At 42.6% G+C, this 27339-nt stretch overlaps 1 protein-coding gene across 4 annotated transcripts in view; it reads left to right on the forward strand.

The window, feature by feature from the left end:
* The window catches only part of NEDD4L (NEDD4 like E3 ubiquitin protein ligase), a 180086-nt gene that overhangs the window by 37067 nt on the left and 115680 nt on the right, over positions 1 to 27339 (forward strand). For all 4 annotated transcript variants that reach the window (XM_055790365.1, XM_055790367.1, XM_055790368.1 and 1 more), the window contains exon 2: positions 1124 to 1197. In XM_055790365.1, the coding sequence (XP_055646340.1) occupies positions 1124 to 1197 (74 nt within the window). The remainder of the gene's footprint in view (positions 1 to 1123; positions 1198 to 27339) is intronic.

Genomic DNA, 27339 nt, shown 5'->3' on the forward strand with positions numbered 1-27339 from the left:
TTGTTTTTCATTCTCTGAAGTAATCTGTTTCAGATGCCTTCTAGGGGAATGGTATTAGGCTAGTCAGGTACGGCTTTGCTTCTGGGGGGTTTCTGGCCTTCCTAGTAATCTCAAAAATCTCAGATCCAGCTAATGAATCTGTGTCTTGCTTCTAGCTATCTAAAGCAGATAGACCAGGCATAGTGCAGTCATGCCAGCATAAACCTGTGGGAAAATGTTATTGTTTTCTGAACAAGCTTCAAGGAATGGAGTCTCAAATTACCGTAATTGAATCTTCGATCTTGCAGTTGTGGAAGGCTTATCTGAGGAGAAAAAGGTGTAACTGATACAGGTGACTGCAAAACCTGTTTCTGTAGAATCCTTTCCAGATATAATTTTGGTGGCTTCTTTGTGTAGCAAAAATAAACTGGTCAAACAGGGTGGGGGAAAAAAAAAGTAAAAAATAACATTTATACCAGTGTTCCTCAGGAGCTTAACATAATGAAGTGATAAACTGAGCATTAGATTGAGTCCTAGTAATACACATCTTCAGAAATTGGAATGAGTCATTGGAAGTTGTATATACCAAGGTGGTGAGAAAGGTTTAAAGAATGTGACTTCACAGATTTATTTTTAACCTTGCATCCTTTTTTTTTAAACTGCAGACATCTCTCTGACCAAGATGCACTGGTATTTCGGGGCAGAAGTGTTATGAGTGTTTTCCCTTGTGTTTGAAGAGACAGCTTTAGAGTCTAAGCAGAATGAATTTCTGTGGAATATGGATCATTTAGGATGCAAAATGGACCTGTTCAGCAAATTGTCTTCTACTTTTATTACTATTATTGTTACATTACTATTACTATGATGTTATTACTGTTACCAGCTCTTACTCTGCTTTTATTTAACTCTTAACCACTCTGACTGGAGTTGGATGCTCTTCATGTTTGGACTTGAACTGTTCTGTAACAGAGTATAAAACGTGTATACCTCCTTCCAAGAGGTTTTTATTTTCAAAATCCTACCTAAGGAAGGCTCCTGCTGTCTAAAGCCTGAGAGTTTTTTTATTGCTTAACCTTTTGCAAACTGTTGATCTTCAAAATAATTACAGAATAAACATTAAACCTGTTTTCTTTTTTATTAACAGGAGGAGTCTCGTATCCTCAGGGTAAAGGTGGTTTCTGGCATTGATCTAGCGAAAAAAGACATCTTCGGAGCCAGGTAGGTGTTCTGCATTGACTGTTTTATGTGTTTAAACAGAATAAACTTAGCAGAGCAAAGAAACTTCATAATTGATTGTTCATAAATGTGAGAGATTCTGTTACCTGATTACAAGCAATGCAAATTATGGACTATGTGTTGGCAAGAAAGCCATTAATCACAGCGGTGGCTGTTCACACCCTCTCCCACCACTGGCAGCCGTTCCTGAGTTCACTGTCTGCCTTCGCTCTGCAAGCATGCAAGGAGCAGCTCAAAGCTCAGCAGGGTTTGGCAGTACATAAAATGACTCCCAGTTGTCTCCCTGTACGCCCTGCGTAATGCAGGAAAGACCAGGAGCCAGCAGTACACTCTCTCCTGTTTTGAGGAAGCTCTGTTTTCCCTGCTGGCTTTCAGTACTGGTCTCTCAGGTGCCAGGCATCAAAGTCTGACTTGGTAGCCAGACTGTGAATTGTCTTGGTCTCACACATATCCAGGTGCCGCTGTTGCAGTTCCTAAAGATAGGGCCTTTTTAGAGAGAAAGGCAATAAAAGCATTTTCTCCTATTCAGCCTACGCCACGGGAAGGCTAGCAGCAAGTGCTAATGTAGGAAAGAGTTCAGAGTGAACTGCACTGACTTGGTGCTCTTCTGTTAGGCTCTGGCAAGCCTAGGTTTTCTACTCCAGTTGAGCCCTGAACCACCTGAATTTTAAAGTGGGGACCTGAGAGGGAAAAGAGAAGTTTTTCTAGCACATGAGGCAGTCTTCATATGATTGCTTTCGTGTTCACCTGTGTATCAAAAGATGAGGTGTGCAGACCATAGTTTGCACTGTTCTTTGCCAAAACAGCACTTGTCAAACAAGAAAAATGGTTTTAAATGGTCTAAGGGAAAGATACAACTACAGTCACTTCGTACATTCTCAAGCCTTTGTTCTGGAAGAATAGCTTTTCTCCAAGTCTAGGCTTGCTGTGGAATGGCTTAAAGAACCAAATCGGGTAGCAACTAGGTAGAAGCTGGTCTTGAAGCCAAAATGAACTGGAAAGCATTTCCTAGCCTCCCTTTAAAGCTTAATTCAAGTTTGACGTTCTTGGTGTCTCAAGCCTAAGTGTGAGGAAATTCTTTACTTCGACTGCTCCAGTCTACTTAGAAGTTTTTTATCAGTTTGAAATTAGTGGTATCCAATTTAGTTTTTATCGAAATGACTGATTTCTTAGTGTATAAATGAGCCTCCTTGTGAATTTTCCTGTATTTCTTTAATGTTGCTTACATATTATTTATTAGCTTGCATATCTAGCTTGAAACTACATGAAAGCAGCAACAGCTTTAATTTTTTTTTGTGAAATTTGCAACAAACGTTCCTTTGGTAGCTGTGTGCAGTATACGGTAAGAAGAACCTTTTGGGTTTTCTTTCTGCAAACTTGCTGTTTTGAAGAACAGCTTTGATGCTGACCACAAGCAACAAAAGCAGCAGCCGGTACATCAGTGTAGCTGGACACGATGCTTGCTGAGGTAGATCCAGGGTGGTACTGTAACTGGTGTTGCTGGGTCGCACTATGGAATGCTGCTGCTTGCTCACAATGTTAGCATCTACCTCATAGACTCCTGCAGCTGGCATTGAGTTGCTGCAGTACTAAGGTAAGAGAGGAGCAGCAAATTCTAGAGAAGAGGTGGGACTAAAGCACGGAGAAAACAAGATTTCTGCTGCAAACACTAATGCTCGAATTGACATTTTTATGTGCAAACTTTGCTTTTTCTAGATCTTGTTTAGTTTGGCCTTCTCATACAATTACAGATTTTTGGTTTACTTGATAGATTTCATTGGCTGGATTTTATTTCTGCATTATTTCCAGAGCTTTAAACGATACAACTTCTTTTTAAAAAATCAAAGCTAGTGGCTTGAATATTGAATCTGCTCATTTAGAGGAACTTTACTATATAAATATTGAAGTGCTGTCGCAAATTCACAGTAGTAATCGGAGAGAAGTGGGAATCTTTTTAAGTGTTCACTTGATTCATTAAATAATATGTTGGAAACATCACAGCTGAATCCCCAGCACTGTAGTTATCTCCTTTGGCCGTACTTCTTATAGAACTTTTGTAAATATTTAAGATGTTGTGTTCAAAAGAACTCCTAGAAGTTGCTTAGGAATTGTTAAATTGTAAAAATACCTTTTATCTTCAAAATGCATGAAGTTAAAACTGAGTGAATTTTGAACTGACTTCTGTTGATGTGGCCCTTAAATAGTTAAGTAAATTGGTCTCAAGTCAACAGGATTTCCATAAAACCAGAGAGAGAAAAACATATTCCAAATTTATGTTTCTAACCTTGTTTTAAACAGTTCTTTAGTAAAAGTTGAGACTAACAGCATCATATATTATAAGCTTGCATTGGCAAGCTCTCAGGAAGTTTTCTTTTTTTGGCTGAAGTGCCAGTGTAATTTTTCTGTTTGTTTTAGGGACCTGGCATACCTTGCTGAGATACTAACATTTCATGCTGCTTGAATCTTAAGTATGATTTAAGTTGCTACAGATGGTGGCATTCTAATGTAGCTGTCGAGAGTGTGTTGTATGTTAACTATCCTGTTAACAGCTCTGTTGAGGATCAGTATGGAGTAGATGATTAAATTCTTATTTGGGGCAGCTGAGGAGAAACATTGAATGTTTGACCTAAGCAAGAGGATAAGGAAAATGTACAGGTGTTAGAACTGTACACAGTTCTTTACTGTGTAGTGTATGTTCAGGATCCCTAAAAAATAGTGATAACTAATCCTGTCCGTGTGTGTGTGCTTCTCTTGGCATGGATGCGGACCCCAACACTCCATTGTTTCCCTCTCCCATAAATAATTTCCATGAGATCACAAATCTCTTTCAAGTTTGTTTTTGTGATGGTGTACCTGTTAGCACGCAGCAATGGGCTGATGTCCCATGTGAAAGTAAATCATTTGAGTCTGTAAAGAAGGCGGGTGCTGGCTGCTAGGTGGTCCGTGGTAAGCAAGACCAATGTCAGCAGAAGTGGCAAAGGATGAAATAACTCAGCGGGCCATGCTGAGGACCTCCTTGATAGGTGCAGGATACCCCTTGGTGCACCCAGTAGTGCGGCTGGGGAAGGAGGGGAGGCTGACTTCTGCACTTAGCACTTCTATTGCCCTCCCTGTACTGTGAGAGGGCGTCTCACAGCAGCTGGTCTCCTCTTAAATCTTCCTCCTGCTTCCCTCATCCTGTTCTTACCTGCGGTAGTTGGAGACTCTCTTCCCCAAAACTCCCTTACCTGCTCTTGAGAGGTGGTGACACCTGAGTGTCCGCCCGGAGCCTTATGAGCCCACGGGGAGGTGGCTGGAGGCTGCAGCAGCAGGGTGGGGGCTGGATTTCCCGAGGTGCCCGTGCTGGCTGCAACGGGGACAATCTCTTCCTGTCAGCCCAGGGGACGCACGCATGGAGCAGCAGCCCAGCACTCTGCTGTGGTGGGTGTCTGCCCCTTGAACATGGAGGGTGCCAAGATGGCAGGGGAACGCCACTGTGGCTGTGCATCAGCAAGGGTGACATGAAGGAGGCACAGGAGCGAAGCTCTGGGGCAGATGAGTGGGCTCTTCTGTCTTTGGAAGTGTGCGGATTAGTATGCCCTGCTTTGAAAAATAAACTTGTGAGAACAGCAGAAAATACATCGTGATTCATGCCGGTGTAGATTTGGACAGGATTGACTTACAGGGTTGTGTGTGTGTTTACTGCTTCACAGTGAAAAGAATTTGTCTGTGCCCAGAGACACAACAGCACGGCCTGAGGTTTTTAACACACTCATGCTATCCCACAGGCAATGAAGCGTTAAGATTTCTGCGTGTTGTTCCTAGCCAGCACTTCTGGATTATGGGAAAACACGTGGGTTTTTGTCTCTTTTCAGAAATTAAATCAACTGTTGAAGAGGACAAATTCCTGATCTTTGTAACATCCTTTTTGGGAGAAAGAAGGTCAAGTGACTGCCAAATATTTTAGATAGTTACACACTTTAGAGTGAGTTAATCTAAAGTAATTTGAAAACATGTTAGAATTGCAAAGTTACAGCCCCAGCAGCTGATCTGCCTCTTCATGGGAAGAGTCATGCAGGGCTTAATACTGTGGTGGAATAGTAAGTTACCTTGGAACTGTGAAAGATTAACTACAAGGCATACATTGTGTTTTGCATCTTGTTTTTAATCAACTTCACTATTATAAAACACTGCCTGTAGGCTTGTAGAGTCTGAAAGCCATTTCGTGCCTGATTAAATTGAAGGAAGGTCTCTTACCAGTGTAGAGCACTGGAGAAACTGGTATTTTTCTACTGAAGCCTGTAACAATGAAGAAGACTCCATGCTTTTGATTTCACTTTTTTGAAGTGTTTTGGCTTATGAAATAATTTTGATAGTAGCTAATTATAGATAAGGAGAGGTGCTTGCTCTCTGTTTTCTTGCTCTCTACAACTACCTGAAAGAAGGTTGTAGCCGGAGGGTCAGTCTCTTCTCCCAAGTAACAAGCACTAGGACAAGAGGAAACAGCCCCAAATTGTACAGGGGGAGGTTTAGGCTGGGTATTAGGAAGAATCTCTTCGCTGAAAGGGCTGTCAGGCTCTGGCACAGGCTGCCCAGGGAGGCAGTGGAGTCACCAGACCTGGAGGGATTTAGAAGACATATAGATGTGCGGCTTAGGGCCATGGGTTAGTGGTGGGCTTGGCAGTGCTGGGTTAACAGCTGGACTCGATGATCTTAAAAGTCTTTTCCAACCTAAATGATTCTATATTGCTGTAAGAGTCCAGAAATTCATAGAATTCATCAATTTAGCTAGTGTTTGTATTCTTGTATGTGATTAAGTAATGCACATTATAATGTAATCAATCCTAGTTATGCAACATACTGAACAATTACTATTAGTTACTACTATTTTGTTTTTACTTATACATTAGGAATGATGCTATGACTGTCATCAGTGCTGAGGCTGCACTGTGCAAAGTCAGTGCATGCCTATGTAGTTAGTGGCTAGAGAACCTTGGAATACAACATGAAATTTCCTCTCCTGACCATCTTTACATATTAATGAAAACTAAGTAGAAGTACTTCTCCAGTGACTTGTTCTATGTGCTGAATGCAGCCTGACTCAGTGGTCAAGTTTCCGTCTTTCCCTGAAGGTATGTCCAGTGTGGACTTGGGTTTTGGATTGCTTTTTAAAAACATAAATAAAATACAGCACTTGGTATTAACCAAGTTTGGTTGATTTGGCATACTGGCGACACTTCCTATAAATACAGTTTCTGCATATACACGCAAATGCACTCACAAGTAATAAGGGTGAATGCATAAAAATGAGAAGAAATGTCTTCTGGTTATTATTGGTTGTGTGAAATAAGACACTGTGGTGTGGATGTTCTTATTTAACAGTTTGGAAAGGAAGAAAGGATTGTGTGTATCCTGTAAATGGGTGTATTTGACAGAATTAGTTGCTGCTTTTGCCTTCTAAATCATCAGGTATGTGGAGATTGTGGCTGTCTGGAGGTTGCTTTTCTGTTAAAATTAAGGATATTTTTCATTAATAGGAAGCTGTGCTTCTAATGACATGATAGCTTATTATGGGTTGTGGTTGCCTCTGGGCTTATTGCTTTTACCTGCTCTTTTCTGAAAAGCCTGCAGCCTGAAAGGTACAGCTGAAATGGGAGCCTCTTTTCTGTTTGGATTTCCTGGTCTAAGATCAGTGATTCAGCAGTAGTGTTAGTGCTAGGTCATGCAGGCTCCAGGCTCCTACAGTGTACTCCTCTTGAGAACAAGGCTGCTTGAAATGTGGCTGAATTTTTTAATTCATGTATATTCTGTTATTTTTAATAACAGAATTAATTAATTACTGTGGATTGGCAATGGAAGGAGAGCCCATGTGACTATGAATGTGTCTTGTAGGCAACAAAGATAGCAAGTGTTTACCTTTTAGCTGTTCTTTTAAGACCACTGTCACTATTTCCAGTCCACTTTGAGTTATGGTATGTCTTTGTTTAACAAATAGAAAAATTCTGGTGACAGCTATACTCCTGGAACTATCCCCCCTAGCGAGTGTGCTACCTTGGGACTGGGTTTTAGAAACAGCAAAATCAGCCCGTTCTCCTTCTCATACTGGTGTCTCTCCTTTTTCAAGTTATTAATAAGTTAGTTGAAGTGAAATGCCTCAAAAATTAACCAAACGTTTTTAAAAAATAATCTGGCTCGTGATGAACTGCCTCTTCCATGCCTCACGAGTGCGCTGTCGGAGGGAGCGGGAGCAGTCACTGCTCTGGCTGTTTCATACGGAGTCCAGCAGGGAGGGGGTTTTATCCTTGACTTATGTTTTCTTTAAAATTCACTGTATGTAAAGACAGGCAAAACTCAAACTCTCAAATTATATTTTGTGGTGGGCCCAACGAAATGGGTTGTGACATCAGACATTAGTAAAAAATTTTACCCACTGAAATGTTGCATTAGCTAGATTCATAGAAGTAATTTTTGAAGAAATGTTTCAGTAGTGCAAAATGGCATATATGCGAGAGTGAAAATACTGCCTGTCTCCTTTCTCAGTGAGTTCCTGGAGGTGGAGCAAAGCTAGAGAGCTTTGTATTGCAAACCTCTCAAATGACCAAATTCAACAAAGCCGCTTGACTAGATGACAGTTGCTCAGGTAGGATAGAGTTCGTACTGTGTTTCCTTTTCCTTTTTCTGGTTTGGGGGGGAAGTACAGAAAACAACTTTTCTGCTTCTTTACGGCTTTGAGAAATGGAATATTCAAAGCAGTACAAACCTTCCACTCTTTTAGTTTTGTGCAATGCCATTGATTAATGAAAGAGTTTAGTCTTAGTCATGCTTGCTGCCTATTTTTGCTTTGTGTGCACTGTAGCTACTTAATTGCTCATTTGCCATGCACTTCCTATGCTTCAAGTGAGCACTGGGCAGTCCAAGTTGAATTTCACTAGAACATCTTGATCTTGATGTTGCTCTTCAAAAAAAAACCAACCAACCAAAAAACCAGTCAAATAAGACTATTCTTGAGGAACTTGTCTGGGTGCTCTCAGTCAAGTCAGGCATTGGGATGAAACCATGATGAGTTCTTGTCACAACTGTCTTTACTTTTTTTAAAATGCTGAATGATTCAACACATGGTTGTTAGTTATAGTATTGCTTTGAAGGGGGGAAGTTCCCTGGCAATATGTTCTAAATGACAGCTTGATTTGCAATGAAAAAAAGAAAGTTTTTTCTACTATAGTAGAAATTAACATGTAATTTACAGAATAGGCAGAAGGGAAAGAAACCAGTTGAGAGCTTCATTAAATCTAAACCAAGCTGTACTTCGGAAAGCAAAGGAGTGGGGAAAAAAAAAAAGAGTTCAGAGACGTGACAGTAAAATACTAGATGATGAGGATGTCCTGAGGAAAGCAGCCTCTTTGACAAGGTAGCATCTGCACTTCTTTAGCAAGTGCACACAGCTTGTGCTTTACCTATTAAATTAGTATGCTTAAATAAAACCCACAAGGCAGTCAGAGCTGCCTTGGGCAGATGTTGAAATTAATTCATTCACTGTTGTATCTAAAGCATATGTGCATGCCTGCCTGGAAGGGAGGAGAAATGGACCTAGTGTAAGCAGAGGTGGCTGTTTTCCAAAAGTAATTGTTGTCAGTGGTGGTACATCCCAGTACATGCAATACATGACCTCAGTAATTGCAAGAAGCCCAGAGCTGTTTGCTTCCTTCTCCCTACTACTGTTCCGTAAGTTGCCTTGTAATTTCTTGTCTTGTTGAGCTTCTCCTGGGAGACCTGCAAGATACATGCTCAAATAATTGTATCAGGTAGTCCTGGGGCAGACCCTTCGCTGTTGTTTAGCAGTTTTCCTCAAGACAATACCAACAGTGTTGTTTAAGAAAGGTGAAGATGCTGCAGCCTGTGTATTTGCGAGCAACAAAAAGCCCAAGTTCCTGTCTGTCTGCTCCAGCGGCTTGTTCCATCCCTACACCATAGTTTGATTCTGTTGAGTTGGCATAGTTTACTCTGTTGCTTCATGTGTAGCTGCTCCTGTAGTGATTGGGTTTACACTCTGGTCTCACTGGCTTGACAGAAGGGGACAGTGGCCCACAACCTGCTTGGAGGAGCAGTGGGCGATGGCGGAGCAAGCCAGGAGCTCCTGGCATGTAACCTCAGACTAAGGTCACAGAAAGTGTTTTGGGCTCTGCTTCAAGAAAGCACTTGAAGGGACAGCAAAACAAAGGCTTGACTGAGATGTAGGGCCAGCGGATAGTAGAGGGTGATGTTATCAGAAGAGAATAAAGTCTGCTCAGAAGAAATATGTTGGATAATAGATATTTTTATTTATGAAACCTTAATGTTGATTTTGCCTCATAGAGGTGAGTGAAATGAAGGAGTATTAGGCTTCCAAGTGTGGGCGTAAAGTATATCAGTATATTCATTAAATTGGTACAATGTCTTTTAATTTTATGCTGGAGGCTTCCATGTGTCAGGTCCAGATCACTTTTGGTGGCTGGCAGCAGAGGGCACCAGAGAATTTCCTCAGCTTTCACTACAAGCTGGTACTTTGGCGGCTTTCGAGGAAATTAGGCTTTCCTGTTTTTCACCAAAATCAGAAGGGTTTTATCCGTGTATGTATACTGTGTTCTTCAGGATGCACTGGGTATATATTTCAGTGGCTGTAAATGGAGAAATACTGCTTATTTGAGTATACAGTCTTGCTATTGAGTAAGAGGACTTAGTAATAATTCCTGAGTTTTATGTCACAGTGAAAAATATTTTTTATTAGATAATTACTCAGTAGAAATGTTTCTGTGTACAGATACAAAAAACTGTAGAAGTTTCTCATTGTTTGAAATAGCAAGCACCTGTATTCAGCCACTCAGTTATTTCCACCTGCCCGCTGACTGCTATAATCTTATTAGTTCACCTGAATCTGATATTCTTAAAAGAAAAAGGGGCAAAAGGGCAAAAATCTTTGAAGGAAAACCTTTTGGTTTATATATTTGAGGCAGAACTTCTGTCTTTTCTTCTTTAACATTTTGTTTTAAAAAAATCCACTTGTCTCATAATCATATGCTACTCTGTGCGGCTGTGTAGGAGGGCAGAAACTACTGCCTTAAAAGAAGAAATGAAGGCACCTTTTGAGGGAAAACCTTGCATCATGTTACAAAATAAAACGGCTGCTCAGTCATAAACTTTCAAAGATTTGCTGAAGCCTTTCCATTAACCACTGCAGCTTACTGAGGCCAAATGTTATTTGTGACAGCACATTATCCTTAAGGTACTCAGTACCTCTCCCTGCATAGTTCAGAATGTCGTGAACAGAACTGGTAAGGTGAAATGCTGTGTGAATGTGAAGGTTCCACAGCTCTTGACACCAAACAGGATGGTAGTGCTGCTCATATGGAGGTATGGTTGGACCTTTCAGACCGTGAGCTAGTTGGGGATTCCCTCCTTCCATGCTGTTCTCCTTGATCCTGCTAACTGACCTCCCTGGGCATTTCTCTCTGAAGCATGACTGACTTGCTGAGGGCTCTGTGACTTTATTTCCCATCCTGTCCTTTTCCAAGTAAGTCTTCCCTCCGCTTTCCTGAGGTATGGAGGAGGCCCTGAGAAGCAGAGAACTGGATGCGGTTTCAACGGGAAGGCAGTGAGCAGGCCACAAGACTAGCATCATGGCTAGGAAGTGATATTGCTGCCAAACAGCTTATTTTTTGTGCATAGAGCTATGAATTCAGTATATTTCTTACAGGTGGTGAAACACAAGAATCTGTTTCTGGGCCTGTCAGTTCCCTGGCCTCGTCCCTGTCTGCGTACTCGTTTTCCCATATGCAATTAAAAATTTAGCCATGTCTGTACTGGTTACATGTGAGTCTAAATGTTGGTGTGGGTCACACCTCTCTTGTCCAATATACATGCCATGATTTTGGTTTGGTTCTTTCATGGAAGAACCTTCTGCTCAAACGCTTGGACATGAGCCCTACGCTGCCTCACATTTCTCTGTTGACAGCAGCATTACTGCCTGTGGTGCATGCCTGCATCAGTTGTGACTGTGTGTCCAGTCTGTGAAGTTTGCAGATTTCTTCAGCATAAATTAATAAATTGGAGCCCTTAATTACTTCCACATCCTGCTTTTCTTGCTTGGGTTGGTGTACATTGAATTGTTTGCTGCAGAAGGACCAGTTTTCCTACCTTGCTGCTTTGACCATGTCACGCTGCTTTCTTTGAAACTGCTGCTCTCAGTCATCTGAGGTTGTTAGCTACCATCAGCGATTGCTTCGTGAGGTCTGGCTCTCAACAACCATTAAATTTTTAAACAAGGTTTTTTGCTTACTGTACTTCAGCTGTGTTGGTCATCGTAAAACACTGTTTTGGTGGTGAATCTTGCAAATGCCTAGCTAACAGCCAAAGGGACCAGTGAATCTTGCAAATGCCTAGCTAAAAGCCAAAGGGACCAGTGCTGATATATATCCTGTCATGCTGCCTGGTGGTGTTTGCTCTTTCCTTGTATTCACCCATCTGTTTCTGTTGTATCTGATCTCATGCTTGGGCTGTGTCCCCTCTTAGGGCCATGGGCCATCTTTCTGTTCTGTATTTGTCCAGTACATGGGAGTTCTTGCACATTTAAAGAAACCACAGCGATTTTTTTTCTGCTTTTACAGAGATTACAATTGAACCAATAATGTATGTAAGTGAAAAACAAAACCAGTTTTGAGGTTTGAGCATCTCCTTGAGTGACAACAAGGTGTGGTAACTTCTCATGAATTGACAGAGACTAATCAGAGTGCTGGGAGCCCTGGGCAAACTTGTGGCAGGTGTGAGGTGGCCCAGGGTGGTTAGCTTGAGCCATGCTGGTATGCTGGCCTGGATTTCTCCAGGAGGGGACAGTGGGGGCAGCAGCAAACCCCAAATGGTGGCAAAGGTGGTGTGTGGGCCTTTGTGTTGCCCCAGACAGTACTCTGTTCCTGCAGCTTTACCTTTTGTCCCAGCTGTTTCCTTGCCCCTCTGAAGTTGTCCAAATCTTCACCTAGTTGGTAATAATAAATAGGTAAATAAAATAATAATTTGTGATTAAGAACGTGCTCCAAGTTTTATGGAAGGCAAGACCAGTGAAATAGGGAATACCAGGGCTGTGAACAGTGCTTTTTGCCCTGAGAAAACTTGGAGGAACATCTTGCACATCTTGGTAGCACAACGGTTTGGGGTTTTTTTTATTGATACAAGATGTGTGGAGATTCTGATGCTACATAACCATCTCAAACCTAATGAAGCTGCTAGAAACATTTTTCATAAACCCTAGTCCTTTCTGCAGCAGTTCAGTGGGGTGCTGAATTGGAGCAGCCAGGTGTGCATGTGTGGTCAGTACTAATGATAAGGGGCTGAGAACAGTTAATTGCTGATGAGCAGCACATGTTGGTGCATATAAGTAGCAGCTGCTGTGGTCCTGTTTGCCACTTGCTATGCCCTAATGGCGTGGGTCTGTTTTCTTGCAGAAGGGCGAGCAGGACTGCACGTTGGTTCAGGGGGGTGGTTTGGCTGAAAATGAATGTATGGTTAAAGCCGTTTGGTAGCTCCAGGAGGTGGCATATCACTTGGTTGCAGTAGGAAGGATGGGAGGACCACAGCTGCCTGACGTCAGGGACCCTCTCCATCGGCTGTGTGCGGTGACTAGTGTAGCTGTAGCTGTGGGTGAAAAGGTGAGCTGTTCCTGGTTAGTGGGAGCTGGTGTCCCTTGAGGTGTTTACTTCAAAGGGTCAATTCAAGACAGCCTGCAATGCAGGACAAATTGGTGTGTCCCCATTTGTGTGGATGCCCCTCTGTGAAGCAGCTGCCCCTGTCCTGTGCCTGCTCTGTGGTGAGGGGGAAAATACCTTCTCCCCAGCTCTGGAGGCAGGAGAGCCGGACTGAGGGGACAGCCAGCCCCCAGGCGGTGGTTTGGCTGGAGGCTGTGGCTGCAGTAAAGGCATGGATGCTGCTGAGGTGGAGATCTGTAGAAAGCTTTGGGCAGCATGAGCCATTGCAGTGTAGGCAAATGTGGAGAGAAGAAAGTAGAGGGAAATGCAGATACTTCCAAAAATAACTGCTGTAGCACTGGTGTTTTTCCCCCTGACTTCTCTGTGAGTAACTGGAGCAGGTATAACTTGGTGGTTAGTTTTTGTTCTGGTGCTTTTAATTTTTCTGCTGGCCAATATAGTTTCTGTTGCTCTAAGTGCTTCTGATGTGCATTAAAAGACAACAGATTCTACATGCATTTGTCATTGCTGGTGAACTAAAGAACTGAGTTGTTTCCCTCCTTGCTTTCCTCAGTGGAAATCCTGATGCAGGCTTAGTATTTAGAGGGGATATATTTCAGTCAAGATGAGTTTATCCAGGAAGTTCCATGTATCCCAGTTACTCTTTGTGGGCATAAAAAGCAGGATATAAATGCATCTCAGCCTGTCCTAACTTGTGAGCTCCATTTTTGAAATAATTTTAAAAATAATATCTCAAAGAGCTTGAATATGGTGGGATGCAATTCATTGTTTGATGCCTGTTTTTGCTACCCAAGAGAAAGGCAGGCATCCACCCAGCTACCTCTGCCCATGTTTTAGGAGGTAATAAATTCTGGGTCATCCTTCCAAATTAGGTCTTTTGATGCAAAGTTAACCAAGTTGCTGTAACTACTTGTTTCTCTGTTTCTGCCTTGGAAGATTCCTGGGCTGGCACCTGTGGTGTTGGGGTACAGAAGCTGGATTTAACATGCCTTCCACACAGAGGGGGATTAGGGGTGTTGAGGGTAGAGCATGTTGGATGCGGATCGGCAGGTGTACTAGAGGTGACCGTAGCAGCCCTCTTTCACAAAGACAAGAGCCCTGCTGAGGAACAGGTTCACTGCTTCAGGGGCCTGGTAGCGCCAGACTTGGTGCAGGGTCCACAAAGTGCTGTCCTGAATGAGCTTATGGACCCAGACTTCCGTTAGCCCAAGTGCATATGTTCCATTTCGTGATGTTGGTGAGCCTGCATGGTTGTTGACTGTGTGACTGTGCAGCTGCCACTCCATCTTGGTTTAAAGCCTGGTTTGTTTTTTCCCTTCCCTGGGGCAATCATGTATTATTACTCCATAAATAATGTTCCACTACTGTGGGGAGGAAGGTGATGTGCACTCTCAGCCTGAAGCTTTGTTTTGGACACTGGCTGCCAAGAAACAGCCAGTCCCTCTGTATTCTTACGGCTTTGCTATGAAATCATCATCGGGTGAGTTGGGTACAGGGTGACAGACATAACTTTTGGTTCCCTTTTTTAGTAGACTTATTAGGACTGCAAAGAGTCTGCAAGTGTACGCCTGCATGTAGCCCTTGTGACAGGGTGTAACAGTTTTACCTAAGGATGGGTGAGGCAAAATTATGAGAAAAATCCACTCTGTCTCCTTTTTTTCTTTTCCCTACTCTAGCAAAAGTAAAGCTGTGCTGGGTTTCATGTTGATTATGTTTCTACAAAGCAGCAGTTTTATCAGATTAATGCTTTTGGGGCTATAGAAAACCAAGATGCTGGTGTTCTTGTTCTGGGAAGAAAATAAAATAATGTCCTTGAACTGTTTTATGAATAGAAGGTAAATTAGAAGATATTTCAATAATACCTATCAGGAAATGTTGTGCTAAATTTTCAGCTGTGTAGCAAAAGTAAAAGACCACGGGTAGGTGACCAAGGTTTAGGTCTCCTTTTCTGTTCCTTACTCTTCCAAACAGTGAAGAGGATTGCAGGTTTGGGCTCCTTTGTAAAGAGCTTTGGAGTAGATACATGGAAGTGCTGCTCTAGAACTATTATTTTGTGAATAAATATATAAGACTCAGTTGAAAATGAACGTGAATAAATTGATGGAGAAATAGATCAATAAATATTATAATGCATTTAAACAACATTTTCTTATGTGATGGTATTGAAGTGTTGCTCTATTGTTTACAGGGTGTCAGAAGATAAAAATGTTATTCTGGTAACATTTAATATTTTTTACCTGTACTTGTATACTTTACCATAGAAAAGACTTCAATGCATAACTTCAAGCATATCTGGATTTTAATGATTTTCTTACAGTTTGAAAAATTTTAGATTTCATTTAAAAGTTTGTTTTCCCTAAGTTGTATTTTGAAGTAGAAACCCAAGACCAAGGTTGGTTTTCAGGGGCTAATTGTAGTTTGATAGTACAGAGTAATCCCAGGGTTAATGGCTGTGTCATTGAATAGGGTCCCTGAAAACAGAGGGTGCATTTCTCTTAAAGTTTCTAACAGTGAAGCTGTTTCTCAACTCTGAGGTGGAAAATTGAGCTCTCTTGACGTGAGAAGCCACTAAAGCAGGATGCGTATAGTTTGAGGTTGAATATTGACACAGACCGAGACCCCACAGTCTCTGGGCAGCCTCTTCCAGAAATGTAAAAAAAGGTATTTTTTGTTTCAGATGGAATTTCATGTGTTTTAGTTTGTGCTCATTGTGTCTTGTGCTGGCCGAGGGCACCACTGAGAAGAGTCAGGCTCCCTTCCCATCCAAGTATTTTTATACAGATGGATAATGTCCCCCTGAGACTTCTCCAGGTGAACAGTCCCAGATCTCTCTCTGTCCTTGTACGAGAGTCCCTTAATTATCTTTGTTGCCCTTTGCTGGACTTTGTCCAGTATGTTCACGTCTCTTGTGCCCTGAGGAGCCCAGCACTGGACCCCAGTACTCTAGATGTGGCCTCAGCAGCACTGAGCTGAGGAGGATTGCCTCCCTCGGCCTGATGGCAATGCGCTGCCTAATGCACCCCAGGATACCATTAGTCTTCTGTGTGGCAAAGGCACATTGCTGACTCGTGGTCAGCTTGGTATCCACCAGCACCCCCAGGTCCTTTCTGCAAGAGTTCATCAAGCATGTAGAGGCATTTCTGTAGAGACTATAAGTCTGACTGTGCTACAGCTGGCTTAGAGTGCCAAGGCTTTGTTCTCCTTTTTCTGCCTCATACTTTAGATGTTCACTTGTACCTTTTGTTGGTGCAATTGAAATGCTGTTCAGTCAGTTATTTCTTTACCCAATGCTCATTACTAACACAGCAAACTGCGACTTTTAACATGGCGTGCTGCATGTGAATGTTTTAGAAATTGATACAGATTTTATAAATTTCTACAGAGAGTAAAGATAAAATTAAGAATGGGGCTTATTCAGGATAGATATTTGAGAGATAATGTTGAGCTATGTGACTGGAGTTGGAAGACTAACCGTTTTAAAAGATCACTTTTTAATTTTAGCAGTTAGTTCTGTATCAAAGATGATGTGTAAATATTTACTGAGTAGCACACTGTAGACTGATGTGAAACTGTCCTGTGGGGAAATTGCTTATCTTAGCCCTGCCACTGTCTTCCCTGGCACCCTCCTTGCCAGAAGGAGCAGTTAGATAAGGTGGAAGGTGTGCTGGTCCATCTCATCAAAACCTCACTGCGTCGAGTAATAGCACACAAGAACAAAACTGAACTCCTCCTCTCAGTTGATTGGTGGTGTTCCTGAAGTTGTTCCATTTGGTAATCCATGTCTGCAGCCTCCCTTTGCCTTATTGGAAAGCAGCTGCCTTCTGTTTTACTGATGTAGCTGCAGAGCTTTGACAGGCAACCGCTAACCTTTGTACACACGAACTTTTCTTAAATCCATCTTAATAAATACATTCTTATGACAAATAACCGTCTTTGTAACTAAGAACTTAATCTTAGGTGATGACTCATGGCAAATTTCCTATTGTCTCTAAAACAAGGAAGAATTTTTTGGCTTGATTTATTTTTTCTTCCCGTTCTGGCATACAAAGTGTTGCTGTTGAGTATGCTTCTGTTACTAAAGGTGGCATTTCTGTTGCTAATGGTGCCTTGTGAATTCAAGATGTCACTTAGTTCATCCTGGAACTGTCGCCTTAATGCAGTTGTAGAGAACATGTGTTTTGAGTGTCATTAGTGTGATGCCAGCTGAAGAGGTTTACCTTTGCTGGCATTGCTTCTCCTTCCCCTGGTAAAGGTTATTACTCCTGCAGACCTGCCAGCCAGACTGCCACACAACCTGTTGCAGTCGGAGGGCTGGCTTTGGTGAAGCCTGCCTGCTTCTCTCAGGGTAGCTCAGGCTGCTGTTTTGGGCAGGAGCAGGCTCGTGACTGGGGACGGGAGTGGGACTGTGAGCGGGACAGGAGGTGGTGCTGCTCCAGCTGGGACATGATGGTGACTGATGCTGGGTGGGATCTCTTCAAGTCCCTGCTGGAGGGAGATGTGGTGAAAGCCATGCCTTCCCTTAGCATCCTAAAGCATAGTCCTGTTGGCTCCTCTAATGGCACAAGTTCGCTTAACTCTGTACATTTATACATGTTTTTTGGATGTGATTGCGATAGGGGTGAATACTTGGTACCTAAAATCCTGTTGTGAGATGGACAGGAAATGCATTTTTATGTCTACATTCGTGTCTTTAAGTGCTGTCTTTAGGAGGTGGATCTAAAGGGCCTGCTCCAGTCTTCTGGAATCTGATGGTTCCAGGCAACACCATGGTGAGACATGAAAATGTACCTCCAGCATTCATCTCTCCATCTGGGGAACAGCTGAGGTCTGCTGGCTCACCGCGGGCCCCTGACTGAGCTTGTGCCAGTTCATAAACTCACAGCAGGGCTCGGGCTGGGAGGGACCCTAAAGCCACCCCGGGCCATCCTCTGCCCCAGGCAGGGCCACCTCCCCCCAGCCCAGGTGGCTCCAAGCCCCAGCCTGGCCTTGGGCACTGCCGGGGACGGGGCACCCACAGCTGCCCCGGGCAGCCGGTGCCAATGTGTCATCACCCTCACAGGGAACAATTTCTTCCTAAGATCCATCTAAACCTGCCCTCTGGTTCCTGTTGGGCCATGTGCTGAGCCAGTGTTGTTCACTAACCCAGCAGAAAGTGGTCTGCCTTCTTTTTGGGTGGAAAACAGGGGAGTAGACCATTTTTATTGAGTTCAGTTGATTGAGCCACCTCATGATGTTGTCTGACAGTATCAGAGCTGATGCAAACTATAGTTCACATCCATGTGGTGTGGGGTACAGGAGCAGCTTACTGTCTGGCAGAGCGACATTAATATAGACATAGGATTGTATGGAATAACTTAAGTTCTCTTCATAAACTGCAGTTTAAGTGTGTGGGCATGCTGGGTGCTGGTGCCCCAGCACTGGCAGCAGTGCTGCGGACCCCTGCGAGGGCAGCCTGGGGCAGCCAGGGCCAGTTCTAGCCAGTTTGGCAGCTGCCCAGCGCAGGGCACAGCATCGCTGAGGGAGGTGTGTGAAAGAGAAGGCAGAACCGCTGGACCCACAGAGGAGTGAGGGGGAAAAGTGAGAGGAACAGCCCTGTGAACATCCAGGTCAGAGAAGCAGCACAGAAAATGGGGTTTTCTTTTTGGTTTGGGTTTTTTTTCCCCTTTTCAGTGTCTTGGATAGCTAATTGTAGAATGTGGAAAAATGGCCCTGTGTTTCCATGGGCATTGTGGAGACTGGATTAATACCTGTGAAACAGTCCAATACCCTGGGAATTGGAGACTGAGAAAAGTCTATGAGAAAATGAACCATTCAGTCTCTAGAATAAGGTTAAACACTGAATAAAATAAACTGGGATGAAATAAAAATTGTGGGCTCGTGTTACACACAAAGGTGCCAATGTTGCAGCTGTGGAGGCAAAAGCATGTGTGACTGTGCATTTGCAGAATCACCGTGCTGCTGCTCAAAGGTTCCGCAGGCAGTTTGGCCCTATTTTTAACTGCTTTGTAAATGTAATAACACATTTGATATAGTTTTTGTTGCATTTTCATAATAAAAGGCAGAGAGCTGTTAGAACAGAAGGTATCGGGAGCTGCAGTTTGCCGGGGTGTGTGTGGCGAGGTGCGGTAGGAGCAGCAGTGGTCTGGGGTGTCCCGCCTAGCCCAGCCCCTGGCCACCAGGCCTGGCAGCATGACTGTCACGCTTTAACACAGGGTGTTCCACTGGGGTATGAGGAAGAACTTTACTGTGAGGGTGACGGAGCACTGGGACAGTCTGCCCAGAGAGGCTGTGGAGTCTCTTTCTGTGGAGACGTTCAAAACCTGCCTGGATGCGACTGAGCAACCTGCTTTAGCAGAGGGGGTTTGGACTGGATGGTCTCCAGAGAACCCTTCCCACCCTGACAGTGCTGTGATGCTGTCAGGTGTAATGCAAGAGCAGCTAGAGACAGAATCACCTGCTTGTTTGCATAAGGAATTTCTCATTTATATTGATGGCATCGGTTACCAAATGCCCGATGCCATCAGAGCTTGTACAGCGTTCAGTTTAGGCCCTGCACCATGCTGGAAACGCAGCTTCATGCAGAGGATTGGAGTTTGCTGTCTGCTGAGGCTGAGGAGGCTGGAAAGCAATGCAAGTCTGACCTGTGGGTCTGAGAAAAGAACAATCCTAATCAAGGTGTTTCTCGGCAAGGTTATGCATATTTCCACTGGTGTGGTATTGAGTGTTGTACTCTCACTTGTTTAATAGCAATTTCTTTTTAATTAAGTAGACTTCCTGTGGCACTCACAAATGTTGGTTTCTGGGAACTTTTGGCAACTTAACAGTTGCTGTCCACCCTAGATGTAGAAGGAAAATTTAATTAGACTGCAGACTCAGAAACTATCTTGTAGACAGTAAATGCATGCTGTCTTGAAGCTGTAGCTACGTCTGCACCAGGACATTAAAAAGTATCTTTCTTAAGATCGGGGATAAGTTCTGTTCAAAAGTATAAGTCTCCTGCATTTCTGGGAGAAAGCCCTTAGGAAGGGCAGCTCAGACAGAAGTTCAGACTTACCTTGTACAATTGGGTGAAGAGTAATGTAGCATTTCTTAGAAGTAATAAATGAAATTTTGTTTCTGGGCAATAAGCACATGATACGCATCTCCTTTTCTGGTGGGTGCAGACTTTTACATAGCTGTATTGCTGCATGCTTCAGTAGCGTTAGAGTAGCTTGCCAAGGGTAGTGAGTAAGAGAGCACACTGACTCTGGAGATCACAACCTTTTTAATTTTCATGTAGCAAAGACAATAACATAATCAGATATTTCAAGGAGAAAAAATGGAATTATAGACATTTACGTAGCAGCTTGGGGTGGTGGGGGGGAAGGCTGATTGAATAGTGTTTGTGTAGGGTAACAGGTTTGGCCTTCTACCTATTAATGACTTTAAAGGTTTGTGGCCTTTAATAGTGCATGTGCCATTTAGATGTTTATGCGGCTGATGAGGATGGGGCTGGCCAGCACCCATGAAGCATACAGCTGCTTCTCATTGCCTAACCTCTAGGATGTCCTTGACTGCTACTCATTGGAAACAGTAAGAGGCCAGTTGCCTTCTATGATGTGTTTGCATAACTTGCATTTTTCATTGAATTGTTGACACAGTAGTCACTGGGGAATTTAATTCACTAAACCCAACCCTTGTTGCCAAGTTCCCCTCCTGTTGTAGAGGTCAGTGGTTCAAGTCTCTTAATGGTCGGCCTTTTGTACAGTACTTGCTCTCTTTTTTATTTGCGATAAATAGCAAGAAACTTTTCCTTCTGCTGCTTTCCTTAAAATTTAAACACAATAGAAATGTAATTTATTTCATACATTTTTAGTTTATGTCTCCATCTATGTCCTCTGTGGTTGTTGAGATTCATGATTTAAAAGATGTTATATGTTGTCAGGACATGAGCTCAAGCACAGCATGTTGCTTGTCCCTTAGGTACGTCCTAGCAATGTAGATTGTGGTGGCTGAGCTGCCTGTGCATCTTTGGACCTTGTGATTACAGATGCTGTTAGGAAGGCAGCTGGCAAATGCATCTATCCAACAGTAACCACATGACAATATATTGCACTGTGAGACATTATAGGATATGTGGTGATCTGTATCTTTTTTTCTGGTCTGGTTACTGTTTCACATTCCCACTAACACTAATGCTTTGGGGCATTTGGAAAGTGGCTTTATTCAGTAGCAAACTTCATGTTGGTTCTACCTGCAGAGAAGATGTTCTCTCTGAAAGACACAAATGAGGCTTGCCAGCAGCAGCTGTGTACTGCACTGAAGTCAGACTGGTAGAAGAGGCATCCCAGGAATAAGTGATTTTCAGTGTTAATGTTTTCTTCTTTCTTGGTGCTCTTTAACCTATGGTACTGTCTCCCAGACTGTGGGATGAGTTTGAATGGTGCTGAAAGTGGAGGGGTCACTGTGAAACCTGTTTGCTCTTGGTAAACGCTTCATATGGGAAGGGGATGAAATAGCTAGAAAAATAACCTTCCTCTCTGTCTGTGAGGGTATTATTTCTTTCCTAGTGGCACGTTACAGAGCGGGGATGACTGGATATATTTAGATGAAAGATGGTCAGCTTCTCATTTTGCACTGGAAACCTTATACTTGGCAGGCTGTCCTGAGCTAACTTTCCTTTTAAGTCTGAATTCAGGTTAATCTGAGGAGGTTGAAAGTCTGGCCCTTCACAGTGATCTCTACCAGCTAATTCAACCTGTATTAGCAAGAAAATAACGTGCTTCTCTAAGTTTCAGGTTTACCTCAGTAACTAAAGATTAACATCAGACTTCAGGCAAGAGGATTCCAAAGTTTTTGATGTAATTAGCAGATTATTCTTATTATGCACATGACCGACTCGGTCCCTTTGGAACCTGGCTAATTCCCTACACACAGTGAATTCCATGGGCTAATTGCAAGTTTCCTTAGCTTTCTGCCTTTTTTTTTTTTTTTTTTTCTTTTGTCTTTACAATCAAATATTCTGCTCCTGTCTCAGGATACGCATGGCTGCCTGCAGCAGCTGAGCACACAGGGCTCCTGTGGCCTGTGGATGGGCTAGCAGCCTTGGTGCTGAGCCAGGCTTTCTGAGGATGAGATGACAATTTACACCTGCTAAATCTGTTTGGCCAGAGTCTTGCTCATACCACTCTTTCCTTTGCTGAGCAGAAAACCTAGCAAAAATAGCTAACAGTTGTCTTCAGTTTGGTCCTGTGAAATAGCTCACTTTGTCCCATCTGACACAAAAGGGGGTGGCAACAGTGGGACTCTTTAGGGCAGAAGGTGAGACCAAAGCAGTTCTGTCTCAAAGCCTCACCAGGCCCACACATTGCATGGTGAGGACAAGTCCTGTCATCCTCTGACTTAGCTGCTCATTCCATCTTCCACCAACCAGCACAAGCATTTGTGAGGCTTTGCGGTGAGCTGGATGAAGGATCTAGTCTGGGTTTATGACAGCCTGGACTGAAGGAAGAGGAAAGCTTTGTAACCCAAGTTGATTTCCCCATCTGTTCCATCTCTGTGTTGTGAAGTGTGTGTTTGTTGACAGGAGAGAGGATAGCATAGGAACTGGGAGCGAGTGATGGGGTGGGCCAGCTTCTAGCAGCAGTGCTCAGTTAGGTCCTTTAATATGTTTCTGATGTCGTGGCCTCTCTTGTCTGTTTGTGTCAAGCTGGATAAGCCCGTTCCTGAACGAGGCCAGTGTGTGTGGTATTTGTTGGTAGGGATGCTGCCTGGAATTCCTGAATTGAACTTTTCTGATTCAAAAGTCAGGTGTCATTGAATTCCCGCTTCCCCCACGGATTTTAGAACTTGTCAAGATACTTTGGGTGTGTGAAACAGCACAAGAAGAATTCAGATCTAGGGGCTGATGTACGCAGATTCTCTGGTGGAGCATTCTTTACCTTAGCCATACAATCACAAGAAATGGCCTCAAGGAAGATGGGGGGAAAAAAGCATATGTTTACACTTCCATCTCTTTTACAAGATCAAAAGATACTTTTTTTTTTTTGAGACTTACTCAGAAAACTAAGCTTTTCTTTGTGCTCTGGGAGTTTTCCAGTACAGGAAAAATGCAAAAGGAATCTGGTTTTATTACTCCTTATTAGAACATAGCATTTTAAAGGAACAACCTAGCAAGGTGGAGACACTGTAGGTGGAGTTTAATACATAATTTTTAACTCCCTTTTTTACCCTCAGGCACTACTTTGCAGCTGTCTGTGATGTGAGTAATTATTTCTAGCAGCGCTTTGAATAAAGCCTTGCTAAATTTCTTGTGCCAGATGAGGTGTGAGCCTTTGTTTGGAAAAATAAAAAAACTAAAAGGAGAATGTGAGGCCTGTAAAAATTTCTCTGGGATTTAGTACGGAGAGGTGAGATTTTAGGATGCTTAGACACAATGGATTTTAAGTTTGGCTTTTCAATGAAGGATAAGGTAAGGTTTTCTTTTCTTCTTGAAAGCAGATATTCCTTTATTTAGCACGGTTGGTCACTTCATGCTTTGCTTTAGTCACAGTACATGAGACTTGCATGACAGTGAGAGCAAAATCTTATTTCTCTTTTAGAAAAACTCGTAATGGATTTTATATGGTACAGACATGAAGGTGAACCCCAGAAGGCTCATGCTAAAGTAAAATCCAGTGAGCAAATGCAAACTATATACTCTGAAGCATTTTTTGTAGTCAATTTCAGTATATTTCCATTGTATTTCTCCCTTCTTACAGTGGCAGGAATGGGAAATTCACCAGGGAAAATTATTATTGGGATAAAAATTATAGTGACTGTGAGAGATATTCTGCCTTATAACATTGTTTTTACTACTCTTCATAAAACTTTGTTAGAAGGGCTCATTATTACTCTAACTTTATTTAATGATGTGTATTTTGGACTTTGTTTCTGTCCTGTCTTTGAATCTAAAAATCACCAAGCAAAACATTGGGATTTTTGAAAATTATTGATCACTTTTTAAGCTCTAAGTGCATGCACACACAGAGTTGTCTCTAAGTATGTTTAAATGATTCTGTAAAACATTTTCAAGGAACTTGAACTTCAAGGAACTTCCTCTTGCCAAGTATGATCTGCTTCAGCCCTGAAGTTAATTACTGTTTGTGGGGCTCCTGTAATTTTATGGAGACTCATTGAGATGAATATTTTTGAAGACAGTATATTTTACTGATTTGAATTTAAATTTTTAAATTATGTTTTTGAAGGCATGTTGGCTGTAAAAGCATATCTGTAATAGTACATGTAGACCACGGTCTGTACCTGAGTGTCTGGTCAGAGTAAATTAGTTCATACGAAGTGCTAAGCTGCCGTGGGTAGAGCTAATTCAGACGCCTTTACACATCTAATGCTCTAACTATAGCATAGGTGCTTCTCTAGGTGCTTGTACCAAATGACATTCATGGTTGTTCACATGAAAAAGTTTTTTATAGCAAAAGTTTTGAAATACTGAGCCCTTTCTCGAGAAAGCTGTTTCAGGTAGTACCGCCGTGCCATTTTAAAAGAGCATGTCTGGAGACACATGCAGCGGCCTTCAGCCACATCCTAGCTTGGCTCTTGACTTCCCCAGCAGGTGTCTTACAGTTTGGGAGATTCTGCTTGTAAGGCACAAATCCTAGTGTGAAATGAAGGCTAAAGTTTACTTTGTTTTGAGTAGCTGGGAGGACTTTTGTGTGCGTCTTAATGGATTGTGCTAGTGCTGGAATTTTCTAATCTTAAAATATCCTGGTAAGAATAAATATTACTCGTTTTAAGGCTGGGGTAGCATAAATATGTTATTTTAAAAAAAACTAGACAAAACTGGTGAGTGAGTTCTGGCAGGTCTGTTTGTGCTGATGTCCCTTTCCCTGTACCTGTACTTTTGAATTCTCTTGTATTAATTCTGTCATGCCTGGGAGGTGGCAGGATGGTGTGTTTCTGTTGTTCCAATCAAGGAAGGGATAAGCACTGGCAAACTGCGCAGAGGTTCCCCAAATTTCAGCTCAGTAATGTAGGACAGTAGGAATTTCGAATGCATTCTGCTTATTCTCCTTCCTTCAGATTTCACAGAGGTTAAGCTGAAATACTGGAATTCTGTCTGTCCTGGTCTGTCTCAGTTCTGGCTAAGCGTGACTGGTGAAAGCCAGCGGTTGCAGTGGCTGCTCTCAGCAACAGCTGAGAGAGGCTGGCTTAGGGCCGCAGGTAGGTAGAGTGAGTGATGCTTGCTTCCTTCTTTCTGCGAAGTGATGTGAATGAATCTTGACAAGTCTCAGACTTCAGAGCTAAATAGCAGAAACAGATCAGTCTTCTGCATGTAGGTTGTTAGAACTGGACATGGAGGATTCACAGCAATGGAATAGAATATTTCAGCTGGAAGGGACCTACAATGGTCATCTAGCCCAACTGTCTGGCCCCTCCAGGGCTGACCAAAAGTTAAAGCACATTGTCAAGGGAATTGTCCAAATGCCTCTTAAACGCTGACAGGCATGGGGCATGGACCACCTCTCCGGGAAGCCTGTCCCAGGGTTTGAGCACCCTCTTGGTAAAGAAATGCTTCCTCACATCCAGTCTGAACCTCCCCATGCGCAGCTTTGAGCCATTCCCAGGCACCCTGTCCCTGGATCCCAGGGAGAAGAGCTCAGCACCTCCCTCTCCACATCCCCTCCTTGGGAAGCTGCAGAGAGCAACGAGGTTGCCCCTCAGCCTCCCTCTCTCCAAACTAGACAAGCCCAGAGTCCTCAGCCTTCCCAGTTCCATGGGAAGAAGATGACCTGAGGTCTACAAATGTACTTGACATAAATCTGAAGTTAGTAATTTTGGGGAGTGTTAAAACACATAACTCTGTATTGCTCAGGATTAGAGGGAGGCATCTGCCTCAAGGGGCTCAAGAAGGATTTTATTATATCCCCCATCACTGGTCACTAAAGAGAGGGCAGGTAGTTTTGATGGGGTGAGCAAGTGGGAAAAGCTGTTGAATGAAAATTGACCAACAGCCAAATAGACATCCCCTCAAGACCATGGAGAGAATTGAATTTGGATGTCTCTTCAAGAAGAAGCTTTCTCTGCCTTCATGTTTGAGGCTGTTAGGATTTCTTGATGCAGAATTATATGAGCTGTTGATGAGTTCCTTTCACGTATGTGGGACAGAAGTGGGAAATGGGTAACATGGAGGCAGTTTGCCTGCATTTCTTACAGAGGCAAAATTATAGTCTCACACAAGACTTACTTCCATTGAAACAGTAAGGCTATTTTGAAGTAAGAAGTTTGCCTTCGTGTGTCAGGCTTGGCATGCATGCACTTGCGTAACAAGTGATACTAAATTTTATACTTGGGGAGGTGGTTTCAGCTTTTAAAATAAAAACAGAGCAGTGTAGGGCTTAGTAGTTTCATTGTTCTTGCACATATGCCTGCACTGTCCATCCCCTTATTTTGTAGCTTAAAATAAATAAATAATACATTAGGTCATTGGCAAAAGATGTTTTGAGACTTGCTTTCAAAGCTGTTTCAAGAACATATGGCAAACAAAATTCCAGAATCAAGTGAACAAATAGGAAACTGTTCATGGGCCCCAGTTTCACAGTACCCTGAAATAGCATGATTTTCAAAGGATGCAGATCTTTTTGGTTGTTTTTTTTTTTTAATTTATTTTATTTTATTTCTTCCCCCCTCCCCCTGCCCAGGGTTTTTAAGTCATCAGTGCTTTCTGTTGTCCTCTACAAGAAGAAGAGCTGGAAGCTTGCTTTTTCAAGCTGAGGTTCAAATGAAAGATGATAATTATATATCTGCAATTGCTTGAGCTTTAAAAAAATAGGAGATACTGAGAGTTAGCAAAACCATGGCAAATGGATGGTTCTGAATGTCAGAGGGATTTCAGAAGGCCAAGAGAAGGATTTCTTAAGACCTCAGATTATTGGGTTTTTTTAATGGCTGTTGCTCTGCCAAACTCTTTGCACTAATTTGTGATTATGATGAATAACTGTTCTTATTAACATCATTTTCTTAGGATTCCAATTTATTCTGGAAAGAACTGTTAGCAGCTTCAAAGTTCTGCTAATCTGAGCAGGCATTGACATTCTTTTTAGGTTCAGGCTGATCATGTCGGGATAATGAGACTATTGTTTTTTATTATTTTGGGATTTTGTAAAGAGGAATATTTTAGATATGTGTTCAAGAAATCAACTCCCATTCATCTCCCGTCACTGGTATGATAGTGACTGGGCTCATTTTTCTCTACAAAAACCTGATTTTAAAACCCTGCTTAGTCCTTTGAATGCCTAATGATACATACTGAATATATCCGCTGACTTCTGATATTAGTGGGTCATGACATTGTCAAGTGTAAGAAATTTAAAGCATTAAAAATTGTAACCTTTTAGACTGTGAGTATAGCTGTGCCTATCTCTTTCACTGCAAATGG

The sequence above is a fragment of the Falco peregrinus genome, chromosome Z, assembly GCF_023634155.1.
Source record: "Falco peregrinus isolate bFalPer1 chromosome Z, bFalPer1.pri, whole genome shotgun sequence".
Classification (NCBI taxonomy): Eukaryota; Metazoa; Chordata; class Aves; order Falconiformes; family Falconidae; genus Falco; species Falco peregrinus.